The 12,607-nt window shown below is 40.3% G+C and overlaps 1 protein-coding gene across 1 annotated transcript in view; it reads left to right on the top strand.

Moving 5' to 3' along the window:
* TMEM245 (transmembrane protein 245) overlaps positions 1 to 12,607 on the top strand; it is a 105,331-nt gene that overhangs the window by 16,470 nt on the left and 76,254 nt on the right. The window contains exon 4 of the mRNA XM_037983358.2: positions 10,928 to 11,044. Coding sequence (XP_037839286.2) covers positions 10,928 to 11,044 — 117 coding nt within the window. The remainder of the gene's footprint in view (positions 1 to 10,927; positions 11,045 to 12,607) is intronic.

Genomic DNA, 12,607 nt, shown 5'->3' with positions numbered 1-12,607 from the left:
GTACCCTGTCCATTCTTTTTAATTTTTTTGGTACCTATTAATAACCACTTCCAGCTTCCCCTTACCCTCCCACTATGCTTCCCAGCCTCTGGTAACCATCCTTCTGCTCTCCATCTCTGAGTTCAATTGTTTTGATTTTTAGATCCCACAAATAAGTGATAACATTAGATGTTTGTCTTTCTGTGCCTAGTTTATTTCACTTAGCTTATACAGCCTCCAGTTCCATCCATGTTGTTACAAATGACAGGATCTCATTCTGGTTTTTTTGGCTGAATAGTACTCCATTGTGTATAAGTACCACATGTTCTTTATCCATTTATCTGTTGATGGATACTTAGGTTTCTTCCAAATTTTGGCTATTGTGAACAGTGCTGCAACGAACATAGGAGTCAGCAGTGTTTTGAAGTTTTCTTTGTATATGTCTTGCACCTTTAATTTATTCCTTTTTCTTTTTGATACTATCATGTGGAATTGTTTTCTTAATTTTCTTTTTGGATGGTTTATTGCTGCTGGGTAGAAATAAAACAGATTTTTTGCTTGTTGATCTTGCATCCTTCAGCTCTGCTCAATTTATTAGCTTCAGTAGTTCTTTGGTATATTCTTTAGGATTTTGCATATATAAGGTCAGCCATCTACAGTAGGGATAGTTTGACTTCTTCTTTTCTAATTTGCATGCCTGTAATTTATTTTTCTTGCCAGATTGCTCTGGTTGGAATTTCTAGTACAAAGTTGAATAGACCATGTGCTTTTAAAGATTAGTTTTGAGGTACCCTGGCTGTGAGTGACCTATATCTGGAAATAGTTTGTTAAAGGTAGAGGTCTCTAAGGAGTTGAAAGTGTGGAGGTTGTCAGGATATAGTAGTGGTCCTCAAATCATCAGACCAGACTTCTGGTTACCTAGCCGTGTGGAAGCAGCTGTGACTGGAGAGGTAAGTTTGAACACAAAGCTTCTGTAGTTGACCAATACTTTGCTCCTTGCTTCTTTCTGATGGCTGTAATAAACTCCAAGAGCAGATTACTAGCTGCAGTATGTTTTAAAAAGAATTAATTTCTCAGATAATATGTGTGTTGCAGTAAAGTGAGGAAATACAGAGAAACAAAAGGAAGAAACTAAAAATCACTCAAAATCTCACCGTCTACAGATTATACCAAAATGTTAACTAATAGTTGTTTTGCCTTCAGACTTTTAAAAACACACAAAAAACTAGATTACAGTGAACATTCTCTTTTGTAACCCACATTTTAAACTTAATTATGTCATGATCAACTTTCTGTGTCAATGAATACACTTATACAGCGTTATTTTTAACGTCTTCATTTTATTCTAATCATGAGGCTGTTTGTGGCACTCTGGTGTGTTTGTACAGGTACCTTGCAAAAGTTTTTAAAAATTAATTTGCTTTTTATTATTTTATTTGATAAATGAGTAATATCTAGCAATTGTAAGCCATATTTTTATTTACAAATATATATTTAGAATTTTAAAATACCTGAAGCAAAGTAACCTTAACTACATATCTCTCTCACAGTGGAAAATAGGGAGGATTTTATTTTATTTTATTTTATATTTTGGTGTCTAAGTTTTCTTTGTTCAGCCTGTCTTTCTGGTTATAATCTGTTAAACTCTGTGGTTATATATCTGCCTAGTGGAAGTAAATTTCCTGTTTTGGCAACTGTTGTAGAAAGCTTGGCAGTTTCGACTTGTTTCTCTGGTTAGTTTTATCTCCTGTGTTTCGTTCACCTAATAGCAAGTGACTCAGACAGCTCTGCTTACCCTTTACCCCTTACCCCAGACTGGTTTCCCCTTGTGACTACTTTTGTCCAGGGCCAAGTAAGTAATTATTATAAAAATATAAGTAATGAAGGTCTAAACCAAAGGTTGCAATTCTGTTTTCTCTACGGTGTAAATTCTAGTCATCTAATGACGGCAGCCTAGAAAACTGTAAGGATAAGACTTCTAAGACTAATTTTTGAGCAAGGGGGAAAAGGAGACCATGGTCGATGATGATTACCAGCCGTAAACTTAGAATAGTGATATGCTGATATGCAAGCCAGATTGCTGTTATTTGTATTACCGGCTATGACAAGGAAGGAAATCACAGACACACAGAATAAATGTTGAGTACAGATTTGGAAATCTTGATTGTATTTATTTTCTTTTACTCTCATTTCAACCTGCGTCAAGATAGGTGATTACTGATCTAGAATCCCTTTCTGGACTTCTAGTCTAAATAATCCTCATGATAAAATAAATCTTTTAAATTTTTTTTTTTTTCTAAATTTCTGAGTATTTTTTTCTTCTTGCCCCTAAGAACATTGTTTCTGTTTAAGAATCAGAACTCAAATCATCTGGTGTGTAATGGGACAGCCCTTCTCTTATACTTATAGTTTCCTGCTGTAGATGTCACTGTAGTATAGGTAGGTACGGGACTGCTTTAGTATACTGCCACGACAATGTGTGCATCTGCTCTTTCCTTGTCATTTCCAATGTCCCGTTGTGTCAGTTGCTCTTGTTTTCCAGTCACTTGTGTGAGTATCCTTCTGTGTGTCTTCTGAGCTTTGAAGGTTTTGTGCTGTAGAAACTTTCGTGATCTGTGGTTCACTAGACTCACAGAATTAGTCCTGGATTTCATCAGAATTCAAAGCCTGAGTTTGGTTCCTAGACCCAGAATACTCTTCTATTTATTATTCATATTTTTGTTTTTAGAGACTGACACTCGCTCTGTTGCCCAGGCTGGAGTGCAGTGGTGTGACCATAGCTCACTGCAGCTTGAACTCCTGGGCTCAAGCAGTGCTCCCACCTCAGCCTCAGAAAACTCTTCTTGTGAATCATTGCTGAGTTAGTTTCAGTGGTTCCTTCTGAACCCAAGGGTCTTACTCAGTGGTTTCCTCTTAGACTTGAGAAGTTCTAACATAGTATTTCCCAAAAGCTTAAGATAATAAGGGAAGAATATTTAAGTGCCTGCCGTGAGCCAAGAACTTTTTTTTTTTTTTTTTTTTTTTTTCCCTGAGACGGAGTCTCGCTCTGTCACCCAGGCTGGGGTGCAGTGGCTGGATCTCAGCTCACTGCAAGCTCCGCCTCCTGGGTTCACGCCATTCTCCTGCCTCAGCCTCCTGAGTAGCTGGGACTACAGGCGCCCGCCACCTCACCTGGCTAGTTTTTTGTATTTTTTAGTAGAGATGGGGTTTCACCGTGTTAGCCAGGATGGTCTTGATCTTGTGACCTCATGATCCGCCCATCTCAGCCTCCCAAAGTGCTGGGATTACAGGCTTGAGCCACCGCGCCTGGCCGCCAAGAACTTTTAAGTGCTTTTAAATGTGCTATCTTTTTAAATCCACAAGCAAACAAAACAGAACCCATACAAATAAATGTTTGTACGATAGATGGTATCTTCATTTACAGATGAAGATACTTCTAGAGATTAACTGACTAGCCTGCAGTCACACAGGTGACTAGTGGAGCTAAGATTTAAACTTAGGTCCTTGGCCAGGCATAATGGCTCATGCTATAATTCCAGTATTTTATGAGGCCAAGGCAGGAGGATTGCTTTAGCCCAGGAGTTCAAGACTAGCCTGGCCTGGGAAAGATAGTGAGACCCTGTCTCTACAGAAAATAAATAAATAAAAATAAAATAAAATAAAAATTAGCTGGGTGTGGTAGTGTGTATCTATAATCCCAGCTACTGGGAGGGCTGAAGCTGGAGGATTGTTTGAGCCCAGGTCAAGGCTGCAGTGAGTAGTAATCATGCCACTGTATTCCAGCCTGGGCTACAGAGGTGAGACCCTGTCTTAAAAGTAATAATAATGATAATAAATAAACGTAGGTTCTTGACCCTAAGCCCAGTGTTCTTTCCCCTCCCCAGGCTCTTTGAGTAAGTGTCAGTCATCCTGAAAAAGTATTGACTACTTGTCCTTCTTGCATCAGTTGTAGTTGTCAGCTCCTTCAGTTTTCCATATTGGTCCTGTTGACTTAACACAACTACATGACCTAGCTTCCTTGCCTCCTAGATCCCAGAAACCTTACTTAGTAGAAACCTTATGTCTTAGTCTGTTTTGTGCTGCTGTGACAGAGTAACACAGACTTGGTAACTTGCAATGAACAGAAATTTATTGGCTTACAGTTCTGGAGGCTGAGAAGTCCAGTGTCAAGGTGCTGGCATCTGGTGAGGGTCTTCTAGCTGTGTCATCACGTGGTACAAGGGCAAGCAAGAGAGGACTGGGGCTGAACTCACCCGTTTGTAATGACATTAATCCTACCCATGAGGACTGAGCCCTGATGGCCTAATCACCTCTTAAAGGTCCTACCTATTAATACTTGTGATAATGACAACTAAATTTAACACAAGTTTTGGAGGACAAACACTCAAACCATGGCACCTGGAATCCACCCTCAGTATGTTCCCTTGGCGTCTGAGGAAAGAGGGACACTAGCATCGTTATCTCCTATAAGCAAGGCTGTGTTAGACTCTTTAAAAATGCTCAATTTTTTTTAGCAGTCTAGTGAGATTGGTGTTATACTTATTTTACAAATGAAGAAACTTAGGCTCAGAGAGCCATTTTTTCTGAGTATAAGAAATTTCTTCAAAAGTTAGTGAAACAAGCATCAGATATATCTATAATAGCCTGGGTACCCAGCCTGAGAAGTACCAGCGAGTACTGCTGAGTGCTGTTCCTCCTGGCATTGGTAATTGTTTGTAAATGACTAGAAATGTCTTTGCAGAGACAAATCCTGATAGTTGCCTTACTTGTTTTGGGATAGCATGAGATATGAACAAGTTTGGTTCAGTCAAGCCCAAATTGGAAAAAGGGAGCAAACCAAATGTTTTACTGTTCCCCTCACACTCCCCAGTTCTGATAGTGCAAGTTAAACAGGCCTAGAGAAAAGTCTACTGGTCCATCTGCAGGCCCTTGTGACGTGATACTAGAAACCATTGAGAGGGAGTTGTATTTTCCACATTAGTAATGGAAACAGAAGCCTTCTTCAAAGGGAACTTTGCAGGCTGGGGAGGTTTTATTTAGTTGGTATGCAGTGCCTCCTTCCAATAAGCATGTTTGGATGTATTTCTGTTAACTGCTGCTATATCTGTGAAAAGGAATGGAGTGGATCAAGAAGTATCTCGTTATTTAGACTGGATTTAAAGTATATTTACCAATGCCTGTTAAAAAGGTTAGTCTGTTCATCATTGAGTTGCTGTATTGACAGATACTATCTGACCTGAGGTCTCTTTCTTGTGTGCCAGACTCTTTGAGTTTCTGTCCCCTGGTGCTAGGCTGCTAATGTCAGTAGCATGCTTGTTTGGATTTGTGTAGATCCCTGTTATTTGGCTTCTGCTTAATGCTGGCCCTGCCTCTGGGTGGATTGATACCTGAAACCTTGGATGCTCTTTCCTTTTTTTTTTTTTTTCTCCAGTCCTTGAGTCCCAAGATTATGTTCCCTTGTTTTTGTGCCTATTTTTAGCTGTGGCTTTTAAATCTAATACCATTCTAATACCACAACTTGGCCAAGAGTCTCAGTCCTGGCATTCTTCTGTTAGGTTTATCATCTCCCTGCCTGGACTGTTGTTTTTTGGTTTTTTTTGGACTCTGATTCCAGGCCAATTCCTTGAGGTTTTTGAAGTGCTGAAGGGTATCACTAAGACAGAAGTCATTAAAGTACAGATCTGTTGGATAAAAGCAGTTTGCCAAATCTTGTATTCATAATTTTCAAATACTTTGTTGATTTTCTGTATGTGCTACTCCTTTCATGCTTTTGTGAAGTTTGAAGTGCTCGAAAAATTTGCTGAGTCATTTGTGTATTAGCTAGAAAAATATTGCAGCTTCCATTGATGTAGCTAAGCTTTATTGCATATTTACTGCATATTTTAGTGCCATTAGCAAGTTGGAGAGTTATTCCTTAAGCCACAGTTTTGAAGATTTAATTGATTGGTTTTAGCTTTTTCTCGAATCTTTCAGTGCCTACTCTATAGATACAATATACTTTGCTTAGCTTTGTGGGGAGATCTAAAAATATCTACTAACGGAAAATAGATGGCTATAATATAAAGTAGAAAGGGGAGGAGAGGTGCAAAGAAATACTATAGAAGTGTTAGTGGCTTCTACTTCTAGTTTATACTGTCAAAGCCAATAGACTGATATTGATGATGATGATAGCTAACATTTATTGAGTACTTCCTACATACCCAGCGTTGTTCTAAACTTTATTTATTTATTTATTTTTCGACATGGAGTCTTGCTCTGTCGCCCCGGCTGAAGTGCAGTGGTGCCGTCTTGGTTCGCTGAAGCGTCTGCCTCCCGGGTTCAAGTGATTTCCTGCCTCAGCCCCAAGTAGCTGGGATTACAGGCGCGTGCCACCACACCCAGCTAATTCTTTTGTATTTTTAATAGAGATGGGGTTTCACCATGTTGTCCAGGCAGGTCTAGAACTCTTGGCCTCGGTTGATCTACCTGCCTTAAGCCGCCTAAAGTACTAGGATTACAGGTGTGAGCCACTGTGCCCAGCCAGCATTTTATATGTATTGTTTCACTTCATTCTCACATTAGATACACATTTATGTAAGCCTCATTTTTACACATGAGGAGACTGGGACATCTTGATGTTAACTAACTTGCCTATAGCCATCTAAGTAGTAAGAATAGACCTGGGATTTGAACCTGGGGAGTCTTCTTTCCTCACCTGTGCTTCCAGCCACTGAATCATGCTGCTTCCTCATAGTAAATGTGAGACCTTTCGTGCCCTGGTCCCAGCTTCCCTCTGCATTCTTATGCTACTCTGCTGTTCTCATTCACACTATCTTCCAGCCTGATTGAACTTCCTAGAGTTCTTTGAAGAGGACACTCTGCTTTTGCTTGCCTTTGTGTCTTCACACTTGCTTTTTTGTCTTCCTGAAACACTTTTCTCCCCCTGCCCTCTAAGACACCAGTCTCTCAGGAGCTTCCTTTCTGAGGTGGAACTGTTCTGTCTTCTTTATCTAGCTCACTTTTGTTAAAATGGATTTAAAGGATGGCATCTTTCAATATTCTTGTCAGACAGCTCCTTTGGAAACCTTTCCCAGACCTCCCCGCATGGGTTTGATTTCCAAACTGCTCCCTAACAGTTTACACTTACTTTACATTAGCTCTTAAGTATCAAACTGAATTTGAGACCAGGGTCTTAGTTTCTTATATCAGCATATAGCCTATTCGCCTATTTGGTGAGTGAATGCTTAGTAGGCATTTAGAAATGTAAGTTAAAATGCAGCTGAACTGAAAGTCCATTATTTGAAGAGTTATCCAATGATCTTGTTATTTTGCAAAAACCATCAAGGGACTTAATTTTCTTTTTCTGTTTCTTTTTTTTTTTTTTTTGGAGATGGAGTCTTGCTCTGTCGCCCAGGCTGGAGTACAGTGGCGTGCCCAGGCTGGAGTACAGTGGCGTGATCTTGGCTCACTGCAACCTCCGCCTCCTGGTTTTGCGCCATTCTCCTGCCTCAGCCTCCTGAGTAGCTGGGACTACAGGCACCCGCCACCACGCCCGGCTAATTTTTTGTATTTTTAGTAGAGGCGGGGTTTCATCATGTTAGCCAGGATGGTCTTGATCTCCTGACCTTGTGATCCGCCCGCCTCGACCTCCCAAAGTGCTGGGATTACAGGCGTGAGCCACCGCGCCCGACCAGGGACTTACTTTTCTTACAGTGTCTCTAGATGAGTGACCAAGAGTGACAACTTAATTAAATTACTCTTGAAGAGGCCAGTTTAGTAATTCAAGACCCTTGACTAGTCTGTAATCTTATGTAAGAGAGAATTCTTAATTTTTTAAATTTTTGACCTGAAGGTCTTTGTTTTTGTTTTTCGTTTTTCTACTGTATTGTCCCAGGCCATGAGGTGTTCCCAAACTTTGCTCTTGAGTGGGGCAAAGTTTCCCCCTGGGAAAGATCCCCCCTGGGTGTACTACTGCGAAGCTAAGTCTTGCCCCATCTCTGGTATAGGTCAGTTTGTTTGTGGAACTTTTTTCTTTTTTTTTTTGTGAGACAGAGTCTCACTCTGTCACCCAGGCAGAGTGCTGTGGTGTGATTTTGACTGGCGTGATCTCAGCTGAATGATGTGATCTCAGCTCAGTGACGCAATCTAGGCTCACTGCAACCTCTGCCTCCCGGGTTCAAGTGATTCTCCTGCCTCAGCCTCTTGAGTAACTGGGATTACAGGCATGAGCCACCATGCCCAGCTAATTTTTGTATTTTTAGTAGAGACGGGGTTTCGGCGTGTTGGCCAGGCTGGTCTCGAACTCCTGACCTCAGGTAATCTGTCCACCTTGGCCTCCCAAAATGCTGGGATTACAGGCATGAGCCACAGCACCCAGGCTGTTTGTGGAACTTCTATCTGAAAGTCTAAAAATAACTCTAATATGCCAAAAATCTTCATCCAGTTCTGCTACATGTTCTCTATCTAACCATAGTCTGGAAACCTGGATACCATCATCTCTTTGATTCCCTTTATTGCTTCCTCACCAAGTGTGGTCCACTTTGACTCTTCTATGTTTCTTTAACGCAGCCACTTTTCCCCGTCTCTCCTGTTGTGGCTATAGACTATGCTGGCATCATGTCTTTCCTATAGTACTGCAACAACTTATCTCCCTGTACCCATTATAGGTCCCCTCTAGTCTCTCTTTCTCCAGACAAGCAGGAATGGTCTTATATCTCAAAGGTTATTTATTTACAGGGTGGTGAGAGGCAGTTGAGTGTGGTTATAAAAGGTCAACATGAGAGACCTTGTAGTGATGATGCTGTTCTGTATCTTGTATCAGGAGAAACTGGACAAATGGTGGTACACTGGGATTATTTCTTGCAACTGCATATGAGTATACTTTTATCTCAATAAAATTTCAGTGAAAAAAAGACTACTGTCCTGTTTGAAACTCTTCAGTGCTTTCTTCTTCCTCTTAGAATAAAGACTAAAGTCCTTCATACGGTGTTCTGTGATCTGCATCATCTGGCTTACCTCTCCAGCCTTGTCTATTTGATACGAGTTTCTTACTAGCTGTCTGTGTTCCAGACACACTGACCTTCTTTCACTGTCTTCAATATGCTGGGTTCTTCTCACAGCTTTCCTTCTGCCCAGGATATTGTTAGGATGTCACAAGATACCCAGGATTTTTTTTTTATAGCAACTGTAATTTGTATACACACGTTTATTTGTGTGGTTCTTTAATTAATGTCTTTTACTAGACTCCCTGGGGGCAGGGTCTGTATCTTTCTCCCCAGCACACAGTACATGTAAGAAATGAAAGACCGTTTTTCTCTGTCAACCCTTGCTGTCTTATTGGCATTTCAGGAGGACCTTGGGTACACAGGCCAGGAGAGTAAGGTCCTAATCCAGAAATCTAACTTATGCTTTCCTCTCAGACCATGAGTTTGAATTTCTCTAATATTGAGAGATATGATACCATATCTAAAAATAAACTCTTTCAGGTCACAGGGGCATTTATTAGAGGAGGGACAGGGCATGATTGAGCAAGGTGAGTACTCTTATCCTGATGTCTGAATCTACCAAAGAGCCCCACCTCAGGCTCTGGCTTGCTTCTTTCTGGGAGAGGGCCAGCCTTGGATATTTGGGTGTGTGGAGTTAATTTGGAGCTGAAATTCATCGGCTTTCTGAAGGGTCATGGCTCTTTTCATTGGCGTGGCAGAATCCTATGTTACTATACTGAGTCTTGGCCTACCAAAAATAATGTCTCGGTTTTATGAGTGTGGGTGTATGATTTGGTGACTAGGAATTGCTAGTGTTCTTAGTTGTGAACAATAGAATCTATTCCAGGTAGTTTAAATAAATAGTAGGAGGTATTGGTTAGCGCTTACAATTTTTGCACATGGAATTTCTGGAAAGACCAGACAACTAATCTTGGAATCTGACACAGGCAGAAGCAGTGCAATCAGGAGAAATGCTCAGTGACACTGAAGGACTGTTTGGGCAGAGGGCCACGGCTGCTGCTGCTCACTGTGAAGTTAGAGATCAGACATCAGAACTTCTGCTAAGTTGCTGCAGAAAAACTATGTGCCTTCCTGACAGACTGTGTTTGACGCGAGAGCTCTGTGGCTTCCAGATTACAGTGTGCCACTTCAGGCTCTCAAGTCTTGCACAGGTGTACCTGCTTGTTAGAAACTGTCACGTGTGAGACCTTAGCTACAGGGGAATCCAAAAATACAATTTTTTAGCTCTCCAGTCTAGTGTGCAAGAAAGTGTGCTAGAACCTGATGATGTGTGAGCTATTCTTCCTTGTCTGCTGTAGAAGGTTAAAGGTTGACAGACCTCCTTTGCCAGTGAATGTTTTGCTTGAATTTAGTGCAAATGATTGAGGTTGGCACTACCTATTAGGAATTTAACATGGAAATATATAACATGAAACAAGGTCATGTTGTTCCTTTAGATTTTAAAGTGGTAGATTTTGCCTGTACTGAGTTATGTAATTTATAGATCTATATGGTTTTGCATAATACCCATATATTCACATACTCATTTGTGGAATGTTTTTATTATGATCACCAAATGTGGGCTGTCTTGTACTAAGATGAGACCTAGTCATACAACACAGCCTAAGACAGATCAGGGAGCTCACAGACTTGATGTGGTAGTGTTTTTCAATAGAAGTATGCATTAAAATGAACTTGTTAACAAATATAAGTGTGGGACTCCAAATTTACATGTATAGTGTCTGCCACATCCACCAGCATGAAGTTCCCAAAGGAGAAAGGTATACAGAAAGTCGAGGGATTTGCTTTTTTAGCACACTTTCATGTCGATTCTTAATGATTCTTCCTTGGTGAAGAACCACTTATTCAGTGGGTCAGTAGTAACCATTTTATTTTGTTGTTGTTGAAAACATTGGACTGTGTTTAAATTTGCAGCCATTATTTCCCACTTTAAAGAGTTTTGAAAATGGATGCTTCTTTTACAGGGGCAGAGTTACCAGGGCAGGTTATCTCCATGGCAGCTTCTACTCTGGCAAACTTGGCCATCTCTATCACAGGGTATGAATCAAGCAGTGAAGACCAGCTCTCCACTCAGCCTGCAGGTGACTGATGTTCTGGTGACATTCAAGGTTATTCTGGAAAATGAAATGTACATAGAATGTAAACTTTAGGACACTAGCATCACAAAATGCTACCTCTGCTGATCCTTCATTTATTCTCTTTGGTTCCTTTTTTTATGCCCTTTTCCCTCTCATCTTTGTTCTCATATATCATGTTTTAAATACATTTAATTATTTACCTTTTTGAGTTTCTGATCTTAGTTCTTTGTTCTTTCCTTTTTTAAAAAAGGCTTTTCTTATTTTTCTTCTGTTCTTCATTCCTTTCTTTTTATTTTCCTTTTCTCAGTCTCCATTTACCTTTCCCACATTTCCCTCCACTTTTTGCATATCTTATCTTGATTTCTTATTTTCCATTTCTTTCTTCTACAACTGTCAGTTCTCCTCCATGATTTTATTTTACCCTGTCTCTTCCTGTTGTTTTTTTCTTTCTTTTGTTCCCTTTTCCCAGCTCTCTTTTTGGGGAGGACTTTTATTTTCCATGTTGCAGTCATCCATTTCTCTGTCATTCTTTCTCTGAAAGTTTGCATGCTTCGTGTGTTAATATGTTGACCCCTAAAACAGACCTCTCTGGTTGTTCTGGACTCATTGTCATGTGTGACCTGGCTTTGGGAACTGCAGGCTCCTGAGGGATCCAGCTGGTAGATATACCACCTATAGAGTCATGCTGTTCTCTTGAAGAGTTCTGGAATGTAAAAGGCCACCTTAGTCTGTGCTTAGAGGTCCATTAGTGCCAGAGGTATTTGGAGTTAGGGAATATTTAGAGTGAATTCTCCTTGAAGAACTGACTTTCGAAATGTCAGCTAAGAGAAAGGAATTTGGTGTAGTAGGAACACTTATTTTTCTTGCACATGGAATTATGTTTCCAAAGTGGAGAGGAAATGATGTTTTGGTTTTGGACTCTTTCTTCCAAATATCTGTCACACCCACCAGCATGAAGTTTCCAAATTAGAAAGCTACTTAGAGCAGAGTCAAACAAAAGCATCTGTTAACTAGCTTGGGCCTTAGCCCTGAACTTGTAAGGGTAGAATGTTGGTCCTGGTGAGGTGAGCTGACTTACCAGGGTGCAAGTGGTCTCACTAGTAAAAATTTATTAATAACTGAACATTTAACATGAAAAGCATTAAGGAAATTATGATACAGCACTTAGTGGGCTACTGTGCGGGTGGTTGCTTATGAAAATTATGAAACAACAGGGAAGTCATCATTCACATATTTAGTGAGCACCTCCTGCATATGAGATACTATTGTATGTGCCAGGAATTCAGTGGAGGGAGAACAAAATAGACAAGGTCTTAGCTCTGGTGGAGCTGACGTTCAGCTGAAGAGAAAGAATGAGAAAGGATAAGTAGAACATGCTACGACTAAGTAAAAGACCAGGGGGAAAATGTGAGGTTGGGATTATGGGAGTTCTTACTTCTTTTCTCTTTTTTCTAGACTTTCTGACATATGATACTTTTGTAATTAACAATCCACATGTTCAACATGACATACTTTATTGTAATTAACATTTTTTTCTAATGGAAGGCAAAATGCAAGTTTTAGGAT

This window comes from Chlorocebus sabaeus, chromosome 12, assembly GCF_047675955.1.
Source record: "Chlorocebus sabaeus isolate Y175 chromosome 12, mChlSab1.0.hap1, whole genome shotgun sequence".
In the NCBI taxonomy this organism is placed as follows: Eukaryota; Metazoa; Chordata; class Mammalia; order Primates; family Cercopithecidae; genus Chlorocebus; species Chlorocebus sabaeus.
This window is presented reverse-complemented; position numbering and strand designations above follow the sequence as displayed.